This window comes from Syzygium oleosum, unplaced genomic scaffold, assembly GCF_021117445.2.
Source record: "Syzygium oleosum isolate NSW1041296 unplaced genomic scaffold, Sole_v2.1 Sole_v2.10, whole genome shotgun sequence".
NCBI classification, from domain to species: Eukaryota; Viridiplantae; Streptophyta; class Magnoliopsida; order Myrtales; family Myrtaceae; genus Syzygium; species Syzygium oleosum.
Window position 1 is genome coordinate 10,809,184 of NW_026607494.1, and position 19,760 is coordinate 10,828,943.

Below are 19,760 nucleotides of genomic sequence, written 5' to 3' on the forward strand. Positions count from 1 at the left end.
GCTAGAGAAACTCTACTTTGAAAGATCACACATGTAAAGGCCAAATGACTGAGAGATAGTAAAGGCCTTCTAAATTTATAGACCATATGATTGGAAACTAACGGGATAATTTATGGAGAGAAGAAAATATGGACACTGTCAATACGGATGTCTGCAACATGTTAATCGCAAACTTGAGGCAGCAATAAGGTGTCAAAAGGTCTCCAGTTGCATATGTATGAACAATGAGATGAATAACCAAAGGTCGTTTATTCCCATGAGCGGTAGTTAGACAAAGAATCAAGGAGAAGGAAACTAGAGATATCAACTAAGACGGCTAATGTCAAGCTCATCTGGGAGTTTGAAAGTTTCGGCCGCCCCGAACTTCCTGAACTCCTCCCCTGAATCTTCTTCACCACTGTCATCGTCCTCGTCGTCGTGGTGGCTCGGTGTGGATGGATCATGGACACTCTTGGCCCGGCAATCGTGGGTGGCGAGCATGTTCACCTGACCAAGGTGAGAAATTTCCACCACAACAGTGTCATCGTCCAGGGGTAGCGGTTGCTTCCACGGTTCCCCGTCAATCCTCATGTATGTATGATCGGCCGTGCCTTTGTGAAACTCGAACCTGATGCGGTGTGCCTAGTACAAAATGGGAAGAATTATTGAAGGACGCATTTCCTTTTTATCCAACAGCAACACCATAAATCTTAGATTCTAGTCAAAGAGAGTTGCTAATTTCAAGACTCATCCAGAAAGAACGCAAAATCCCAGCTTCAGATTTTACCTGAGCAAGACGAGTCCCATGCCCATGTGGAGCAAGCAATACAAGACCGTGCCAGGCATCTCTAAAACCGACGACCTCGAGGAGACCATCATCGACATAAGGTGGGGTCAAGTCCCTCTGCATATAATGGTTTAATTAGAATAGGTTATAGCAATTGCAAAGGTAGCTTTTCCAATTACTTTTGGTTTAAAGAGACAACTATAGTTCTTTCACTCTGCCAATGACACAAATCGAGCAAGTCAGTACTAACATCGCTCCGTTTTATGCTGTTTGGCGTCCCCCATGGATTCAGTCCACCAGAAAAGCTGGGCAAGTTGAGACAAACAATTGACCTAATGCTGAAGAAGAAAGTACAAGAAGTGTCAGTCTTTAGTGCAGGATCAAATATATCCATTATGTACAACCAGAAATAGGAAATAACTAATTAGTCACAGTTAAATGATGGACAAACTCATTGTCATGAGCATCCACGCTTACCAAGAACTTCATAATGCATGGAGATGTGAAAAAAGGAATGCATACGTTCAAGGAATAAATTGATAGGACAAGTCTCCGAATGAATGCCTAGACACGCTGAATTTCATTTTTGTTGCTACATAAACTGTGGCTCAGTTGATTCAATCACGAAGAGGCGAGCTTACCTGTGTGGTATGTGGAGATCTTGCCATTGACCATGTCTTTTCATAATCTTCACTTTTGCAAGCTGAGCTATATTCCTGTATTGAAAAGGTTATGCTACTTTCACAACAACAACAAAGAGCTGACCGTAACCAGAGTTTCTATCCGGAAGATGGGAAAAGAAAAGAATTGTGACGATTAGAAGCTACTATTGAGCCTATCAAAGAGACAAAATTTCTGAACTGATTAACCTACAGATTCCTATAGGCTATGGCCAATGCGAAAAAAAACTATCCAATCTCAGCAATGACAATCTTCCTAATTTATCTGGACAACAATCCAAATGATTTGGTCACCTTCCTTATAATGTAGAGCCTAGCAGGAGAAATTTCTCTTAACCAAAAGATCTCACTGGAAGATTCAAAAGCCTAAAGTATCTTGAAAAGTAGGATACCCATGGAGATATACAATTTCATTTTGAAGCCAAGTCTCACTGGACTATCTTTTATCCAAAGTTATAAACCACTTGCAACTACTCTGAAACAGCTGATGACCAAAAAGTCACCAGTAGAGACATGCATTGCACTGAAACACAGAAAAGATCAATGCATCTATATATTTACCGTGAAGAAGGATGAACAAGAGAAGCAAAGAACCATCCTTGAGTAAACCCAAGCTTTGCATAAGTACTCTGCAAATGAAACTAGAGAAGTCAGAGTGACCAATCTCTGTATGATTATGTGCACTGACAGGGAAAAGAAAAGCAGATTTTATCACAGTAATATACAGTAAGACCATTTTATATGCATTTTCCATTAAATTCAAGCAACAAACAAAAGCATCAATCCTTCCAACTTCTCCAAAATCCATCCTAGTAAGTGATGAAGACAGCAAAAGTACCTGATTAATCAACTGATTTTTGAATTTTTCAGGATGCATCTTCCTCTCTGAATGAAATGCATACGATATTTGAGCATCCATGCCTGTAGAAAGTGCTTCTTAAGTTTCTCTTGGATCGAAAAAGTGTTAAGGGCAAAAATCAAGCATCCACATTATCATCTGGAGCAAAAGAAAGGAAGAAAAAAGATACTGGAAAAACTATAAGATCTTACCCATGCTAAAGTAATTCCAGAATCCCCCACGAAATGTGTGGTAACCTTCCTGAGAAGTGGTTCCAAGTTGTTACAAGGAAAAGAGCATTACCGAGTAATTTACAGTAATCAGAGAAAATGCAAAAACAAAAAAGATGCAGATTTCCACATAGATTTTAGATTCTGGTAATCTTCCACCATGGATAGATTGTGAGCTTTTTGCTGGGAATGCCCAATAGCTACTTAAGATTTTTCCGGGTCCTTGTCCACTTTGAGCTAAAGACGAGATGATATATCACATGACAAATTGATTATATATTTAGGCACCTGTTACAAGTTGAATCCATTCACGAAAATTAAGTATTTTTTTCATGTAAATGATAGATTAGAAAAGGAACAACAAGATGGGATGGTATGGAGAAGTTACTACTTGACTAAAAAGTTCTATAATTCTTTTCTTGACAACCAGTTGTTGCATTGAGTTCCAAAAGCCATGCAAAAGCTTTATCTAAAATTAGCTTCTTTCAGAAGTATATATTACTATGAAACAAGCTTTCCTCCCTTTTTCCAATTCCCTGAATAGTTTCATTGGCCCAAGGTCCTATAGGATAGCTCCTTTTTATTATCTGCAGTATGATCAAGCTCGTCTTTAGAAGTGCTCATAGGCTGCACACAGGTGCAGTATCTTTGCATGCCAAAAGAATTTTGGCATTAGCATTTAGTTGACTCCGAAACAATATAGGCTATCTTGATCCTAAAAGTGCTTGCCAGAGTAGAAAGTTCTAATTAAGAATACTAGACAAAGAACCACCTTGCTTTCCAAGAAGATACATTCTCGATAGAGTAGGCTTGAAGAATTAAAAACATAGAGAGGTGGTGCCCAAGACACGGATAAGTTACCATGTTCAGTTCATCTGTTGAAGAAACACGTTGGAAAGCATGCAGAGAATGCGGTAGTTCAAGGGGTGCAATGGGATCACAGGAACCTTCTTTGGGAGCTCTCATCCTCATCAAAATATGCCAGCTGAATTGCAAGACGCAGTTTGATATTTAACGACGGCAATGAACCAAAAAAAGGTGAAAGACAATTCATCATCACTAGAACCCCTGTTCCCAAAAAGGGCCACACAATGCATCCAAAATTGCTATTCAGTTCAAGATCATTCTGATACACTGATTTCATGGCTCACTCAGCAGCAGCTGTATGCGTAGTAATACTTGTAACTGATTCAGATTGATCAGCAGCAATTCCAGCATGGCATTTAGTACCTGTCGATTTTCATCTCCTTTGCCAGAATCACTTGCTTGAGGAACGACACAACTGATGAACCATCAGTCCCAGGATTCTTCTTACCCTGTGACAAAAGCAAGGTCAATCTTTTATTTTTATACATCAACCTTATAGTTAGACATTGCATGTGACTATCCTGGTTTAATCAAGAGAATTGATGTAAACTACTTCTCGTTGGTTGTTAATTTGGCATGCTTAACTTCAATAATAAAGTCGTGAAATCTATTTGACATTGCAGAGGAGAAAAACAGAAAGAAAGAAGACTAGCCAAGAGGATCAGCCTCATTAACACAAACATTTAAGAACTTAATGGATTATAATTGTGGCAAATCAATGAGGCAGAGATATATATGTGCCTACCCATCCAAATGAAAAAGGGAGGTTGTTTCCAGTACCCAAGGGCACCGTCGCAATTGCAGGAGGATGAGATAATTTGAGATCGCAGACAACTCCAAGAAGCCAACCCGCCGTCCCATCGCCACCTGCTACCTGGTGTGCAGAAAAGAGTAAGCAAGTACTCAAATCCTTGAAATTATAAGCTGAATGTGGCTGTTTGATAACATGTATTAAGCAAGTTAAGACCTCAAGTATATCATACTAACGATTATTTTCAATTTCTGCTGGATCTGAGTGGCAAGGTCATCCCCATCGGATCTCAGCTTTTCCAAATTTAAGTAGATTCTGCGCAAAACCTTGTCTGGAGCCTCTTCTCCCAGATCAAAAACCTGCAGGAGGAAGCTTTGTTCGTGATTTAAATCAAAGCGCGAATTGCAAAAGCATGACCAATTGCATGTGAAGTGTGAATGAAAGTACCTGGTGTTCATTAAGAAGAGAACGATATGTTACGAGGAGGTCACCTCCCAGCTGACCGCCACTCTTCGAATTGATGAACACCAAAACTGGACACTGAGGTACAATCGAATCATTCTTAGCCTCCGAATCGGGGGCAATTAGGTAACTGGGAATGCGGAAATTATCTAGGAACGAGGTTTCGGAGTCTGGGTGTGCCATTGCTGCCTTGACTGCCAATTATGATAGCATCAAACCGGAACACAAGGAACAAATATAACAAACCATGCGTATAGATAAACACATGTAGGTCCATGTTGAAGGGAGCTGATCAATGAGGGGAAAGCGACAAAGAGAGCGTGCCAGATGCAGATCCTAGGTCAAGTCCTTCGAATTAAGGAGACCCTCATCGGTCATGACATTAAGATTCACAATTAGAATCCCTACAGCAACCAATGAAAACACAGAAATACCCCCCCAACAAAAGAAATGTAAATGGCTCAAAAGTCCATCCTTTTGGCTTCAGTGAGGTCAAAAGTCCACATTCTAACAGGACCCATCAACAAAAGGAACTCTGCGCTCCGTTCGCTATTCCTTTAATTTGATCCGATTTACGCATCGACCGTAAGGAAAGCCAAACAAGCTAACACTTTTTTCTGCCGGGAATTCAGCAACAAGAAAAGCTTTTGTAATCAGCTCTTTAACAGACGAAATATACCTGGGAATTCAGACTCTAACAAGTACGGGGAATCACCTGGAAATGGGTTCTTGGCGAATCAGATCGCTGAGACTTCGGATATCCGAATCATTCAAGATTCACTTCGTTGATGCAACGTCCCCCACTAAGCAAAAACGCTCCTTTTGCTGTCTGATCGAAACGTTAGAGATGTCGACTGAAACCCAGAGAGAATTCTTTCACGGAGCAGGGAGAGCGTGAAGGTGCGAATCCGAAGTTACGATAGCTTGAAATGTGAAGGTGGGAAGCCGCAACGTAGGACAATGAAATGTGCAGGAGATCGTCGCGCTATTTTTTTGTCACCTCACGCGCAGGTTCGTTGTCAGATTCGATAAAGGAGGACGCTTTTTGGGGATCTTTCCTCGCTTCTCTCTCGTGGCTCGCGTTGATTTGATGGCCATGGATTCACAAAGACGAAGTCTTTATGGATTACTGAAGTCATACGAATGCATGGTACGACTCAAATGAACATTAAACACGGTTAAGTAACGATAACTTCCGAATTATGAGCGGGAAGATGTGCAATCCGACAGTCTGCCTGTCAGCATCCAAAACATGGCAAAAGTTGGTACTTGGTAGGGGCCACAAGAGAACAATATGTGCGATCTTGCGCTCAAGTCAAGGGGATAATGGCGAAAGCAATAATTTTGAAAAATATTAGGTGGGGGAGTTTAGTTTAGTGGTGTGCTGTGTGTGGCCATAGGTATTGGACAATAATGTAATTTTGCTGTTTCTTTGGTGAGAGAAAAAAATAGGATAATTTGGTGAAACAATTGAAAATTCAAAAATGATGTGCTTGGTGATGTGACTCAATTCATATCCACCATTGCCTGCCCTAATCTATGTAGGGAAATTGGGTAATATAGTCTTTTAACTTGTTTCTCAAGTGTGTATGATTAGTATTTACCTTAAGTTAAATGTAAAAAAGCAGAAGAGAGAAAATCAGGAATTTGTGTATAATTTGATATATCATAATGAGATTTCATCAACCTATTTATAAATTTTATGAAATGACTAAATAAGATAACATATTAATCAAGATACGTACAATCAAAGAGAGCTATAGAAAATCATTAGAATTATATTAAATATCTCTAACATCCCCTCAAACTATAGTGCATTGAAGATGTCAACTTGAGTTTGAATACCAATCTGAATAGTGTCCAACAGCTGAGATATGGTGGATGAGGCGACATTTGACGGTTGTCTATGGCAAATTTTTGAGATCTTGCTGGTCCGAGAGCGACAAGTCTGGTGGCGGTGTGGCTTCTAGAAAAGACAAGCGAAATGTCGAGAACTGGAAGGGAAATAGCAAATGGCCGATAGGGCTGGCTTGCGAAACAGTAACTGAGTGACGCGGCATATATGGCTGGTGTCGTAGCATCTTATTGAGCGATGCGGTCTATGTGGCTGGCATCAAAAGAAAAGCCACCTCCGTGAAAGGCTCAACTGGGTGTTGCAGCCGTTGCGGTTGTCAAATCGAAACACAACCATCAACTCGACTAAGACTAAATGCTTCCTTGTATGAGAGGGCTCTGCAAACTATGCGGCAAAAATACATTGGCTATCGACGAGATGAATAATATTGAAATCAATGGAGGATATTAGGACTTATTGAAAAAAAAGAGAAGAAACTAAATTAGCTTTGGATGGGCACTTGGGTGTGCACCGGGTGCGAGTGCACTAGTCACACCCGGTCGCACTTATAATATATTTCGATATATTTAGATATATCATAATGAAAAATATATTAGCCTATTTATAGACTTTATAAGAGACCATCAAAGGTAATATATATCAATCAAGATATGCACAATCAAATAAGATATCGCGCAATTTTGAGAGGTACAGAAAACCAACAGAAATATTTTAATTATCTCTAATATAGGAAAATATCCTAAAGAATTATCGTAATTATCTCTAACATCCTCCCTCAAAATAGATAAAAATAAAAATCCAAAAAATGCCTAGACTACAGATTTCAAGATCTGGCTCGTCTAAGGGCGGTAAGTCTGGTGGTTGTGTCAGTTCTTCGATATGAGCAGCAGTAAAACAGCAAGTGGCCGATATGGCTTTGCTGACTAAAAAAAGTAACTAGATGAACGCAATTGATGCGGCTGGCGTCGGAATAGCAAGCGACCGATGTGGCTAGCTTTGCTTTCAAAATAGTTACTAAATGACATGACCTGTGTAGCTAGCATCGTAATGACCAAGCCGAGAATCGAAGGGAAATAGCAAGCGGTTGATGCGGCTAGCTTTGCTAATAAAATAGTAACTCAGCTTTCTCAGATAACGGGGCTCTGTAGATGACGTTGGTTATTGGACGATACGAACAATGTTACGAGATGAAAAATGTTGAAATCAACTTAACTGGAGGATATTAAGACTTATTGGAAAATGACAAGAAACAATATTAGCTTTAGATACGCACTTGGCTGTGTACCGGGTGCTAGTGCACCCAGTGCACTTCAAGATCGAGTAGCTCTGATATCAAGTTAAATGTAAAAATGCATAAGAGAGAAAATGGCGAATTTTGTATAATTCGATATATCATAATGAGATTGTAATAAATGGGTCAGCCTAGCCCATTTTCTTTCTTCATCAACAAAATTGTGCATTGAAAACGTGAAGAAGGAAAAGAAGAAGACGTGAAGTGGTGGAATAAACGAAGAAAGAAGAAGATGTGCGAACGTGAAGAAGGAAAGAGGGAAAAACGAGAGGAGAGAAAAATTTTGCCCGTTCACGATCCAAACACCCCGATAAGCCAAATCAAATATGTATTGCAATGCCGGGTAAGTATTCTAGTTGATTATTCGTCTAATCGGAGTAATTTTGGAAGTTAGGTCCTAAAATGAGAGTTGTGTAGATTTTGAACTATGAGGTTCAATTGAGAAGTTTTTGAGTTGCGATTCCTATGGAAATGGTAGCCTAGTGCATTGTAGAGCGGTGGCACTTGACAAAACTCGATTTCAAAGTATGGTTTGTTTGGAATGAAATTCCAAAGTTTCGCGTGCGAGTTACGCATAACGAAGAAAGACGAACGTTTGTTATAAATGAGCTTCTTAGTTAGCGCTTAGGAGTCGATTCGTTGACGGTTGAGCGTGGTTTTGTCGAGTTGCTTGTTGGAGTAGTGTTTTACTCAATTTTTGGGAACAATGACACTACAAATGCCAAAACTTGTGTACGACGCTCACTTTAATGTCAAAAGTTTCTGCCAAATTACTTAAGTGTCAAATCGGAGAAAAAACAATCACTTAATAGCCAATGGCGAGAAATTCCTACCAAAATTTACATGTGGCATTTACAATTAAAAGAAAAATGTGACATGGCATATTTTTTAAAACACAGTCCACATGGATATAAAAAACGACGTCATTTTTCCGTCCAACGTGGCTCCAACAAACGAAACGACGTCGTTTTTCTTCCAACATGGCTCCAACAAACGAAATGACGTCGTTTGGAGCCTATGGCCAAAATGACGTCCTGGATGCGTGAGATACTTCGCTCGCTCGGCCGAGGTTGTAGAACGTCGGCAACCCTTTACCTATTATTGCACACGAACAAAGCTTGCTCGCTCGCCGCCGTCTGCTGCCATCCCTCGGTCACCGTCGCTTGCCCGCCATTGTTCACTCGTTGCTGTCGTCTCGCCATCAATCATTCAAGTTAGTCATCTTCTCTCTTGAGGCGCCGATTGCAAAAATAGGGCAAAATTAGGGCTCGGCTTGGAGGGAAAAGGGTTTTTGGTAATAGATAAGGAAAAATTGGTACTAGTTGTGGGGACCTCACTTTGTTTAATCAATTTGGTGCTATAGTGGGGACCGAATTGATTAAATCAACTTTGTTGGTTTCGTTCCAGAAAATGACAACCGCGGAGTCAATTCTTGCTGACGTCCCTCGGTTGCCGTCACCTGCCCGCCGTCGCTCGCTCATTGTCGTCGTCTCGCCGTCAATCACTCAAGTTAGTTGTCTTATCTCTTGAGGCTCCAACTGCAAAATTGGGGCAACGAGGGCAAAATTAGGGTTCGGATTGGAGGGAAAATGGTTCTTGGTAATAGGGAAGGGAAAGTTGGTATAAGTAAACAGATTCATTTCTGTTGTGGGGACCTCACTTTGTTTAATCAAGTGCTATTGTGGGGGCCGAATTAATTAAATCAACCTTGGTTTAATTCCAGAAAACGACAACCGCGGAGTCAATTCTTTAATCAATTTTTTGCGATTGTGGGGACCTCCATGTAAAATTATTGTCCTTTCTGCTATGTGGTCCCAAAAGCTAATGTTTTTTTTTCCCTGAGTGCAGTGTCAGCATGAGGGAGAACCTTGTGGCCATCATTGTTTGCTATGGCGGGGAATTTGTAATTGGCATTGACGAGTGGGAATATGCCGGTGGAAATGAAGGTGCAATCTTCGTCGATGCTAAGAAGCCATCATACATTGAATTCGTGAGGGATATAGTGTATTATTTACCATGTAAAGTGCAAAAATTGCATTATTGTGTTCCTGTGAAGGAGTTGAAGGATGGTTTGAGATACTTTAGTGATGATAATGGTATTAAAGATATCATTTACTATTATCTTCACGGCGAGGAAGCTAAGGTGTATGTTGAGTATTATAGTGATGATGAGGATGATGGAGATGATGAAAACGATGAGAACACTGAAATAGGAGAAGTAGGAGATCGCATTCAAGTGAGTAATCAAGTTGGGGATGAGTCTACATTAGACGAAGGGCAACATGAGTGGCAAGTGAGGGAGGAGAGGGATGAGTCTACATTAGTTGATAAAGAGTTGATTAGAGTAGATTGGGAAGTTGCTCAAACGAGTGACGAAGATGATGAAGTTTTAGCAAATGTGAATTTTGCAAGTGATGAAGAAACGTGTGAATCTGAGCCAGTAAATAGAGATGAAGGAGCTGGTTGTCGAGGTAGTGATGAGGCTGAAAGTGATGGTAATGAGAGTGGTGGTAATGAGAGTGGTAGTTCTGAGAATAAGCTTTTGGATGATGATGTACCTGCGCATAGAAGGAAAAGTAAGTTTCCTTGCTACGATCCGACTGTCGATAAACCTGTTTTGTCTGTAGGCATGATATTTGATGATGTCAAACAATTTAAAGAAGCTATTGTGAAGAACTCCATTGTTGAACAAAGGAGCATTGAATTTATTAGAAATACTAAGGAATTTGTGAAAGGTAAGTGTTCCCAATCTAATTGTCCGTGGAAAATCTATGGCGTGCTGAGTAGGAAGGGGTCATTCCATATTAGGTATTTCCAAGAGGATCATAGTTGTTCCATCATGTTTGACAATAAAAGAGTAACACGTGCATGGTTGTCGAGGCGATTCTTTAATACTATCAAGGCGATGCTCGAGATCAAGAGTCCTCATTTTCAGCAATTAGTGAAGGAGCAGGTGGGGGTTAATGTGTCGAGAAATCAGTGCAAAAGAGCGAAGCAAAGGGTGATGAAAGTACTAATGGGTCGGTACAAGGAAGAATATGCCCAGGTTTGGGATTATGTTTATGAATGCATACTTCAAAATCCATTTAGTCGAGTATATGTAAAGGCTGTTGATAGGCCACTGCCTGACTATGGGCCAAAGTTTGATAGATTTTATGTATGTTTTGATGCATGCAAACGGGGGTTTTGGGCTAGTTGCAGAAGAGTTGTAGGATTGGATGATTGTTTTTTTAAGGGATTATGTAAGGGAGAGTTGTTGGCTACTATAGGGAGAGACGCCAATAATCAAATGTTTTCAATAGCTTGGGCTGTTGTCAAGATGGAGAATAAAGACACCTGGTCATGGTTCCTAAAAAATTTAATGGTTAACCTAGAGATTGACAATGGAGGAGGTTGATCATTCATGAGCGATCAACAAAAGGTAATGTCATTCTCAATTATTAGCTTTTTCTTATTACTTAATCTCATATTTTTGCTTACTTGTATTTATTGGTTTGAATTTTTGCAGGGACTTGTTCCTGCATTGGCTGAGTTGATGCCATATGCCGAGCATAGAATGTGTGCGAGGCACATATACCCAAACTGGGCAAAGAACTGCAAAGGAGATAAGCTGCAGAAGCAATTTTGGCAAATAGCAAAGAACGCCAACATGGCTGATTTTAGATTGGCCAAACAGCGGTTGTTGCAACTGACAAAGGAAGGTTTGGAAGCACTCTTCCACATAGAAGCTAAGCATTGGTGTAAGGCCTTTTTTAGCGAAAAATTCAAGTGTGATATCATTGACAATAACCTTAGTGAAGCTTTTAATGGCAGAATAATAGAGGCGAGGTGCAAACCAATCATCAGCATGCTTGAAGACATTCGCGTTATGGTCATGACCAGGCTGCATAAACAAAGAGATTAGGCTACAAAATAGACCAAAAAATGTGGTCCTAGGATTGCGAAGAGATTGGATGAGAACCTGGTTGCTAGTAGGTTCTGCCATCTAATTTGGAATGGAGACGATGGCTATGAGATAACAAACAATAATGATAAGTATGTCGTCCACCTAGAGAAAAGAAAATGTTCATGTCGAGCGTGGCAACTAACTGGAATTCCTTGTGCCCATGCCATTTGTGTCATCCAAATGAAGCGACAAAATCCAGAGAATTACCTAGTTGGTTGGTACATGAAAAGCACATACCTTGCTTCATACCAATTCATGATGCAGCCTATCAGAAGTAGTAAATTCTGGGAGCCAACGAATCATGAAACTCCTATACCTTTGCCACTAAAGAAGCAAATAGGAAGGCCTAGCAGGAAACGAAAGATGCAGGAAAGGGAGATCTCAAGTCAGAGGATAACCAGGACGAGAGCAAAGATGAGGTGCTCCTATTGCTACAATGAAGGGCACAATAAAAAAGGATGTGCGTTGAAGAAGCAACATTAGGAACAACAGGCTGCATCGGCTGATGTAGGGCCAATAAAAAGGACTCCTGTAAGGCCAGCTGAAGGGGCAACAGAAGGGCCTCATGTACGATCAAGTGCAGGGCCAGCTAAAGGGCCAACTGAAGGCCCTATTGTGGGGTTAGGTGCAGGGACTACTCCAAGCAGGATAGCAGCCACAACCACTGAATCGACTGTTGAACAAACAAGAAAAAATTATCCTGTAAGTTATACATGGTTGTGCTTTTTTGTGTTATTTATGGTCTCAAATTTAATTCTTTTTATGTCTTTCTTAGGTAAGAAGACGACGAACTGCACAGGTTGCAGAGGTTACACAGGTTGCACAAGTTGCTCCCATAAAAGTTGCTGAAACTGAGGCACCGCAGCGAACAAGAGGAGTTCTTGGGAAAAGGATAAAGCAATATGGTTATGGCCTTTATACAGACGAACGTACTGGAATGACTATTTTGAATGTAAGTTTTGTAGGATTTGTTCATTTAATTTATATTGTGGTATTCATATTTAATATATTGGTGATTATATGGTTATTTTGTTGTAGCCTGGGAGAAGTTCGGAGGTGCTTATCTCTCAAGGTGGCCGAACTAAAGAGTCAAGGGCTGTGCCAAAGCCAAAGAAGAGTGCTCCAAAGAAGAAGACATCGGTTACAGCTCCAAAATAGTCACCAACAAAGAACCAAGTACCGGTTCTGTCTAAACCGATTGAACCTGGTACCAACAGTGACCCTACGGATAGCTCCCATCACATGACACGTGGTAGAAAGAAAATGGCTGCCGTTAAGAAGAAGGTATATGTGATAGGAAGGTCGGTTAAAGAACCTGTACGTCCAGCTAGAAAGAGTGCAAGGATTATGAATCAAGTTAAAAGTGTAAAAGGAAAGGAACTGGGGCTGTTGTCCAAATTAACTGATGGAAGTTGCTGCCATTATTTTTTTTGCGGGTTGCTGCCATTGTTTTTGTTTGGGTTGTTTTCATATGTTAGGTGTAAAGAATCAGTTCAATGTTAATGGTAACAATGTTTTTGTCAGTTCTCATTTTTTGTCTTGGTTTTGGCTGGTATGCGAATGGTTGTTATGTTGTGCTGCTGGTGCAAGGTTGTGATGAGACTGATATTGTTTTGTTGCCGGTGGAAGTTGTATGTGCTGGTGCATTTGTGGATGCTAGCAATTGTGTGTACTAGTACAAGTATAAGATGCAGCTGGTGCAGTTAAGGGTGTTGGTGCATCTTGGCACCAGCAAGCGTAAGACTGCACCAGCAGCTTGGTGGTGCTGGTGGCTGAGTGATGCTAGTGCTGGTAGTGCTGGTGGCTAAGAGTGGTGATGGTGGTCAAGAGTGGCGCTGGTGGTTTTGGTGGCCGAGTATGGTGCTGGTGGTGTTGGTGCTGGTGCTAGTGGCCGAGAGTAGTGCTGGTGGTCAAGAGTGGCGTTGGTGGTTTTGCTGGTCGAGTGTGGCGCTGGTGGTGTTGGTGTTAGTGGTGTTAGTTATTCTCGTGGTCGAGTGTGCTGGTGCAAGCACATCATGTTCTTTCTTTTTTTTTTTTTGTTGCTAAAACATGTTCTTGCACCAGCAAATACTGGTGCGCACCAGCACAAGATGCACCAGTTCCTTGCATTGTCCAATGTTTGCATATATATGTGTCTAATGGCTTGCATTGTGCTAGTGCACGGGGGACAAGCTCGAGGATCGTGGACGAGAGTAGCCAAGTGCATTGATAGCCGAGCATAATGTATTTAGTATGTTGTGGTGCATTACAAGTAGAAAAAAAAAGTGAAACCAACTAAACCATTTTTTTAAAGTTGTGCAGTACAAGTGATCACTTTTGAGCCATGATTGACACTTAAGTGATCACTTTCAGAAAAAATTAGCACTCATACGATCACTAGTTACAACTTATGGCATTGAAATGATTACTCAACAACTTGTTCACTCCTTATTTCGACCAGTGTTTGCAATAAATATTGCAGCAGACCAACAAAACTTTACCAGTAAGCCACTGCAGCAAACCAAGATTAACAATACACAACTAATCAAGGAAACTTGTAAGTGCTCACAACTGATGAATTCCAACCTTCCATTTCCACCATAGATTGCATACAAACAAAAATTGCAACAAACTTACAACCAAAATATACGGACAAATTACACAATACAAGTACATAATCCACTGATCTTCACAATTATGGTAGACTGAGATATTTCTTCTCAACACTCACTTTACATTTGAGCATAAAATAAGACCAAACAAGACAACAACAATATAATCAACACTCGATAACACTTTCTTTCTCTTTTCATCCTTGAAACTTCCTTCTTCAAATGGTTGACCAGAGATGCTAAACCCTTCATTTCTGCTTGCATAGAGTCCATATCATCTAACTCGTCCGTTAATGTAAGTGGAGGTTGATGCCATCTTTCAAGTAGCTCCAAGATCACCTCTGTCGCTCGATCGGAGAATTTTGCATCGACCCATTTGAAATATTTGCACTTTGAACCTTCTCTATACTTGGCGCATCCATGAAATCTTCTCCCGAGACTTAAACGAGTCCAAGATATTCTTCTTGGACTCGGTAATCCATAATAACAATTACACTCACCTCCTTCTTCGCTTCGTTGAAAGGAAGTTGAGTCGCTGCTGAAGCTCTTACCTTCCATTTGAAAGCTTGAACACTTAATTTGGGGGGCAAACCGAAATAGGAAGAATTGCCGCCGGTTATGGTTTTCAATTTGGCCTTCTCTTTTAATTTGGGGATTTAGGATTCTTATTTGGGGGGAAATAAGCTAAACTACGTCGTTTTGAAGTGTACATGCTGACTCTATATGCTGATTAGACCTCCGGCGAGCCATATCAGCTTCAGAAATTAATAAAAAAAATGCCACGTCGGATTTCCGGCGGAGTTGACACTTAAGTAATCGTTTTTAAAAAAGTTTGGCACTTAAGTGATTGTTTCGAAATTTTTGGCACTAAAGTGAGTGCCGTACACAAGTTTTGGCATTTGTAGTGTCTTTGTTCCCAATTTTTGATATTGTTTTTCGATTAATTGATAGGTATTTGAGTGATTGGCTCGTTTAACCATCGACAGTTGGTTTTTGGCTTTCCCAAATGAGTAGTACTATTTCTTCCATGAATTTACAAACTCATGTTATGAAAATGGTAGAGTTTTGATACAGTATGAGTTATTAAGAACATGTTTCTTACATAAATTAGATCAAACTTTTACTACATTTTTAGTCGATTGAAAAGGGATTGGGAATGTTTTATGAAGTGGTCTAAAATGACCAATTGGGAATGCTTTGGTTAAATGTTTTGTGAAAGGAATTGCCAAAAGCTGTACATATTGATTATGAAATGTTTTATGAAATCAATTCTAATTAATAAACGGAATTGTGAAAGATCATGTGATTCGGTTTATAAAATCGGTTTATAAAATGACTTTTTGGTGTTGATTGTGCGTTGTTGGAAAAAGATATTGGTTGATATTGCTCATATCGTTACGATGAGAACCCATTGAAGGGGGAGTATGCATAATGTCAGGACGTCTTTTTGGGCTGAACCACTGGCTGATGCAAGTGATAGACTTAACCAAGGGGGATAAACTTAGTCGCCTTTGTCATGGCGTTAAACGTGACCATAGTTTGATGATGAACATTAGATTAGTTGATGGAATGGATCATCGACGTGTGATTTGATGAGATTAGTCAATGGATTAGACCATTGATAATTGTTTGTCATTATTGTATAAGTTTTGATGACCGATCTTGTACGTATAGAGTTTTGTTGAAAAGTTATCATACATTTTCGATATTTGTATATTGAATTTGAGATGATGAGATTGATATCATTTTATAATGATGCGTACTTATTGTTCAATCCGCTTGGAAAAAATGTATTACTCATTGGGCCGTGGTAACTCATTCCTTTCATCCTTCGTGTTTTTCAGGTTCCTCGGTGAGTGGCCAATAGTTTGAGAGCGCTTTTGATGGGGACTTTTGGGAGTTAATTTTTTTTTTGTATGGTTTGAGTTTACGTCCTTTGAGAGGAAGGACGACCGAAAGACCTCGTTCAGGGTAGAGGCACAGCCGCACTGCCATCCCTTGCAAGGTTTTGTCCCTGGTACAGCGGAAGCTACTATCCTACAGGAATACGGGTAGTGACAGAGATTACATTAGCCTATATAAGATAACTTATCTATCAAAATACGCACAATCAAAAAGAGATATTCGCACAATCTTAAGAAATAAAGAAAACCATCATAATTATCTTAAATATCTCTAACAACTTATTAAAGGTCTAATTTTGTTTCATCGATCCAAAAAACTAAAGGTGGCAAAATAGGTCATGGACCCATATATCAACTCACATTTAGTGGATTGGGTGATATATGAATTGTCTGAGATTTAGAACATATGTTTGGAATTGGTCCAAAATTGATGGATTCCGGTGGGTCTGCAAAAAACCCCTTTCAACCCATTTAATCAAAGAGCAATGTTACGATCACGGTCCCGCGAGCCACGAAGCGGCAGATGGACAACTGTGGACCAATAGTCCTCGCAAATCCAATTCAAATCCTTTTCTTTTACTAATCCATAATATGATAAAAATAAATAAAATTATATTTTGAAAGTGGTTGGAATATGACGTCAAAATATCACCTACAACTACTAACTTGGATGTACTCTATACCATGATAATTGTTCTTTTGGGTCTCCTAAACTGCACCTCCATTGACCAGGAAAATTAAAGATTAGAAAAAGCAGCAGAAAAAACAAAAAGGAAGGAGAAACGGAGACGGAAACCAAGCCCCGTCGTCATTGAGCCTGTTCACAAAACTTCCTCCCCTTCTGAAATTCCCCCTCCACCGCGCGACGAGATGGTGAAGATCAAGATCCTCCACCGTTATGATGTCTCGCCGCCGGCGAACTCAGTCTCGGCAACCGCTCTCCCGCTCACCTTCTTCGACATCCCATGGCTTCTCTGCCCCCCCATGCAACGCCTCTTCTTCTACGACTCCCCTCAATCCCTTCCCTCCTTTGTCCAGACTACCCTCCCGCTCCTCGTCCGCTCACTCTCCCTCGCTCTCCGCTGCTTCTTCCCCTTCGCCGCCAGCCTCGTCCTCCCTCTGGTACCGCCCCAGAAGCCCTACATCCTCTACTGCAACGGCGACTCCCTCTCGTTGACTGTCGCTGAGTCGCCCGCCGACTTCGCCGAGCTTGTCAGCGACAAGGGTCGCCACGCGATGCTGATACACCCTCTGGTGCCTCAGCTCCCGCTGCCACACACGTCCGATGGCGCACGTATGTGGCCCCTTATGGCGATTCAGGTCAGTTGGTGATGGTCTATCTGGTGAAGCTATGAATTCTACATAATCATGTTATGCTGTGCTATAACTGGAGCTCATTGGGCAACGACATATGCTATGCAATTGGCAGTTAGAAAAGAAAGATGCAACGTGTGCGAGAAAGTTATATCACACTGAGATAATGATGAGATAGATATTGGATATAGCATAATTTGAGTTTATAGAACATGTACTTAGATAAAAATAAAATAGAAAATGAGTAATTATGTGAAGGGAGTCCGAGATATAAAATAGGATCTCGTTTTTTAGATTGAATAGATATCATGAGAAAAGTTGATTATGAAATCATTTTGATGGGCGTAAATTAACATTAAAATGATAATGATTTAGGTGACCCTGTTCCCAAATGAGGGCATTTGCGTTGGGGTCCAGTTCCTCCATGTGGCGGCAGATGGGAGGTCCTTCAATCACTTCATGAAATCGTGGGCGTCCATTCATAGGTCCAGCGGAGCCCCGGCTTGCGTTGACCCGGGCGACCCGAGCCCTTTCTACGACCGAGAAGGGGTGAAAGACCTGAATGGGCTCGAGCCCATATTGTTGAAAGACTGGTGGAGTTGTGTGGGCTCTAGCCCAAGCCCGATCTCAATCGAACCTCTTCTCGCCGTTGCGGACAAGGTGAGAGCAACATTTGTCCTGGGAAAAGCTCACATCGACGGGCTAAAAGCGCAGGTCTTGAGCCAACTCAAGAACGACCATGTCGACTCGGAGTCGGATACAATCCACTTGTCGACATTCGTGGTGACGTGTGCATTCGTATGGGTGTGCATGATCGAATCGAAACAAATAGAACACCAGCGCCGTGACCAATCGTCATCACAGAGCGGCATCGACGAGCTTTGCTCTTTTTGCTTTGTAGCAGATTGTAGGGGCCGACTCAAATACTCGATGCCCTCGACGTACGTTGGGAACTACCTGGGCATATATTTTCTCTCGGAGAGGAAAAGGACGCTCTTGGGCAAAAGTGGAATTTCACATGCCGTGAGGGCTATAGGGAGGAAAGTCAAGGAAGTGGAGAGAGGCGGAGGATTGAGAGGGGCAGAGGGATGGATCAGGGACTGGAAAGTATTTGACAATGGAGAATTGGTGACGGTGGCCGGATCGCCGAGACTGAAGGTGTATGACACGGACTTCGGGTGGGGGAAGCCGACGAAGAGCCACGTTGTGCAGATCGACATATCGGGGGCGATTGCTCTCGCAGAGAGTAGGAACGGGGATGGTGGTGTGGAGGTCGGGTTGGCATTGACTAGGGTTTGCATGGAGAAGTTTGTTTGTTTGTTTGAGAAGGGATCAAAATCGTTTATGTCACTTTAGTGTACATGTCGTCCATATAATCCATGTCTGATTTCAATTTGGTCCTTATGTTTTGGATGTAACAACATTGGTCCATGTACCTTAGTTTATTGACAAATGTAAGGACTTCCAACCAAGTTTAGAGCCAATTTTTAATTACGTCTAGAATTCATCAATGGGCCAAAATGAAATAAATACTTGTTCGAGTGTTGCACATATTTTGCCGACAAAGAGTAAAAAATGAGTAAGGATGTTGACCTCATTTCCACAAATCCATGGTTTGTGTCGTATACAAATTCCTCGTTACGAAGCAAAAGAAAGATTATTAACTCCTACGAAGAACTCAAAGCATTATAAATTCCACAAAAAGAAAAAAAATCTTTCCAACTTGCCGTAATCGTTTTATTTTATTTTATTTTATTTTGGTAACCCAGGGAACCCCCACACGGCCGACAGCCGGGGAGTAAACCCTGGGGGCGACACGTGCTAGCCACCACACACGTGCCACCGGTTAAGTCACCCTGCGGCGCCCGGGATTCGAACGCTCAACCTTTTGCGAGAGGAAGAGTGCGCGCTCCAGCAGCGCCACCCAGGCGGGTGGTCCCGTAATCGTTTTATAATATGAGATAAAATCACAGTTCATCGAATACCGCCGATAATGGCCCGAGCATGTATGGAGTTTAATAATATAAATTAAATAACTGTAATAGGATAGTTTTTGGAAATAACTAATCAATTCCTATTTTTTGACGAGAACTGAAAAATGAATAATCTCAATTTAAAACAAATTGGATTTTGAAGTCAAGTGATTGCAACAAGCGGAATCAAATAACCATGAATCAAAAGTACCTGGAATGACAGACAGAATAGAAATGTTAGCATGACAAAGGAGTTAGAAGTATCAAATTCTCAAAAAATAGAACGAAAATT

The 19,760-nt window shown here is 41.0% G+C and overlaps 2 protein-coding genes across 3 annotated transcripts; one reads left to right on the forward strand and one right to left on the reverse strand.

Moving 5' to 3' along the window:
* Positions 1-87: 87 nt before the first annotated feature.
* On the reverse strand, positions 88-5,738 carry LOC115679932 (diacylglycerol kinase 5-like). 2 transcript variants are annotated; one of them, XM_056315252.1, is made up of 13 exons: positions 5,310-5,738; positions 4,580-4,788; positions 4,369-4,491; positions 4,127-4,255; positions 3,745-3,830; positions 3,376-3,499; positions 2,497-2,545; positions 2,285-2,367; positions 2,008-2,075; positions 1,408-1,482; positions 1,017-1,104; positions 767-883; positions 88-621 (listed from the first exon to the last, which is right to left on the reverse strand). In XM_056315252.1, the coding sequence occupies exons 2-13, from the start codon at positions 4,775-4,777 to the stop codon at positions 304-306; spliced, it is 1,458 nt and encodes a 485-aa protein (XP_056171227.1). In that variant the 5' UTR covers positions 4,778-4,788; positions 5,310-5,738; the 3' UTR covers positions 88-303. The 2 variants fall into 2 exon arrangements, with proteins under 2 accessions (XP_056171227.1, XP_030459512.1); XM_030603652.2 differs by having other exon boundaries at positions 5,274-5,738.
* An 11,161-nt stretch (positions 5,739-16,899) lies between these two features.
* LOC115679935 (coumaroyl-CoA:anthocyanidin 3-O-glucoside-6''-O-coumaroyltransferase 2-like) lies at positions 16,900-18,998 on the forward strand. The gene is made up of 2 exons (XM_030603656.2): positions 16,900-17,501; positions 17,871-18,998. Exons 1-2 carry the CDS (start codon positions 17,052-17,054, stop codon positions 18,849-18,851), a joined length of 1,431 nt encoding a protein of 476 aa, XP_030459516.1. The 5' UTR covers positions 16,900-17,051; the 3' UTR covers positions 18,852-18,998.
* The last annotated feature ends 762 nt before the right edge of the window (positions 18,999-19,760 follow it).

Bases quoted from the DNA above. Each gene is read 5' to 3' on its own strand.
- LOC115679932 (XM_056315252.1), bottom strand. From the start codon at position 4,777: ATGGCACACCCAGACTCCGAAACCTCGTTCCTAGATAATTTCCGCATT. The intron at 4,492-4,579 runs GTACTTTCATTC...TTCCTCCTGCAG, and splicing joins CTCTTCTTAATGAACACCAG to GTTTTTGATCTGGGAGAAGA. The intron at 2,546-3,375 runs GTAACTTATCCG...ACCACTTCTCAG, and splicing joins CAACAGATGAACTGAACATG to GAAGGTTACCACACATTTCG.
- LOC115679935 (XM_030603656.2), top strand. From the start codon at position 17,052: ATGGTGAAGATCAAGATCCTCCACCGTTATGATGTCTCGCCGCCGGCG. The intron at 17,502-17,870 runs GTCAGTTGGTGA...ATAATGATTTAG, and splicing joins GGCCCCTTATGGCGATTCAG to GTGACCCTGTTCCCAAATGA.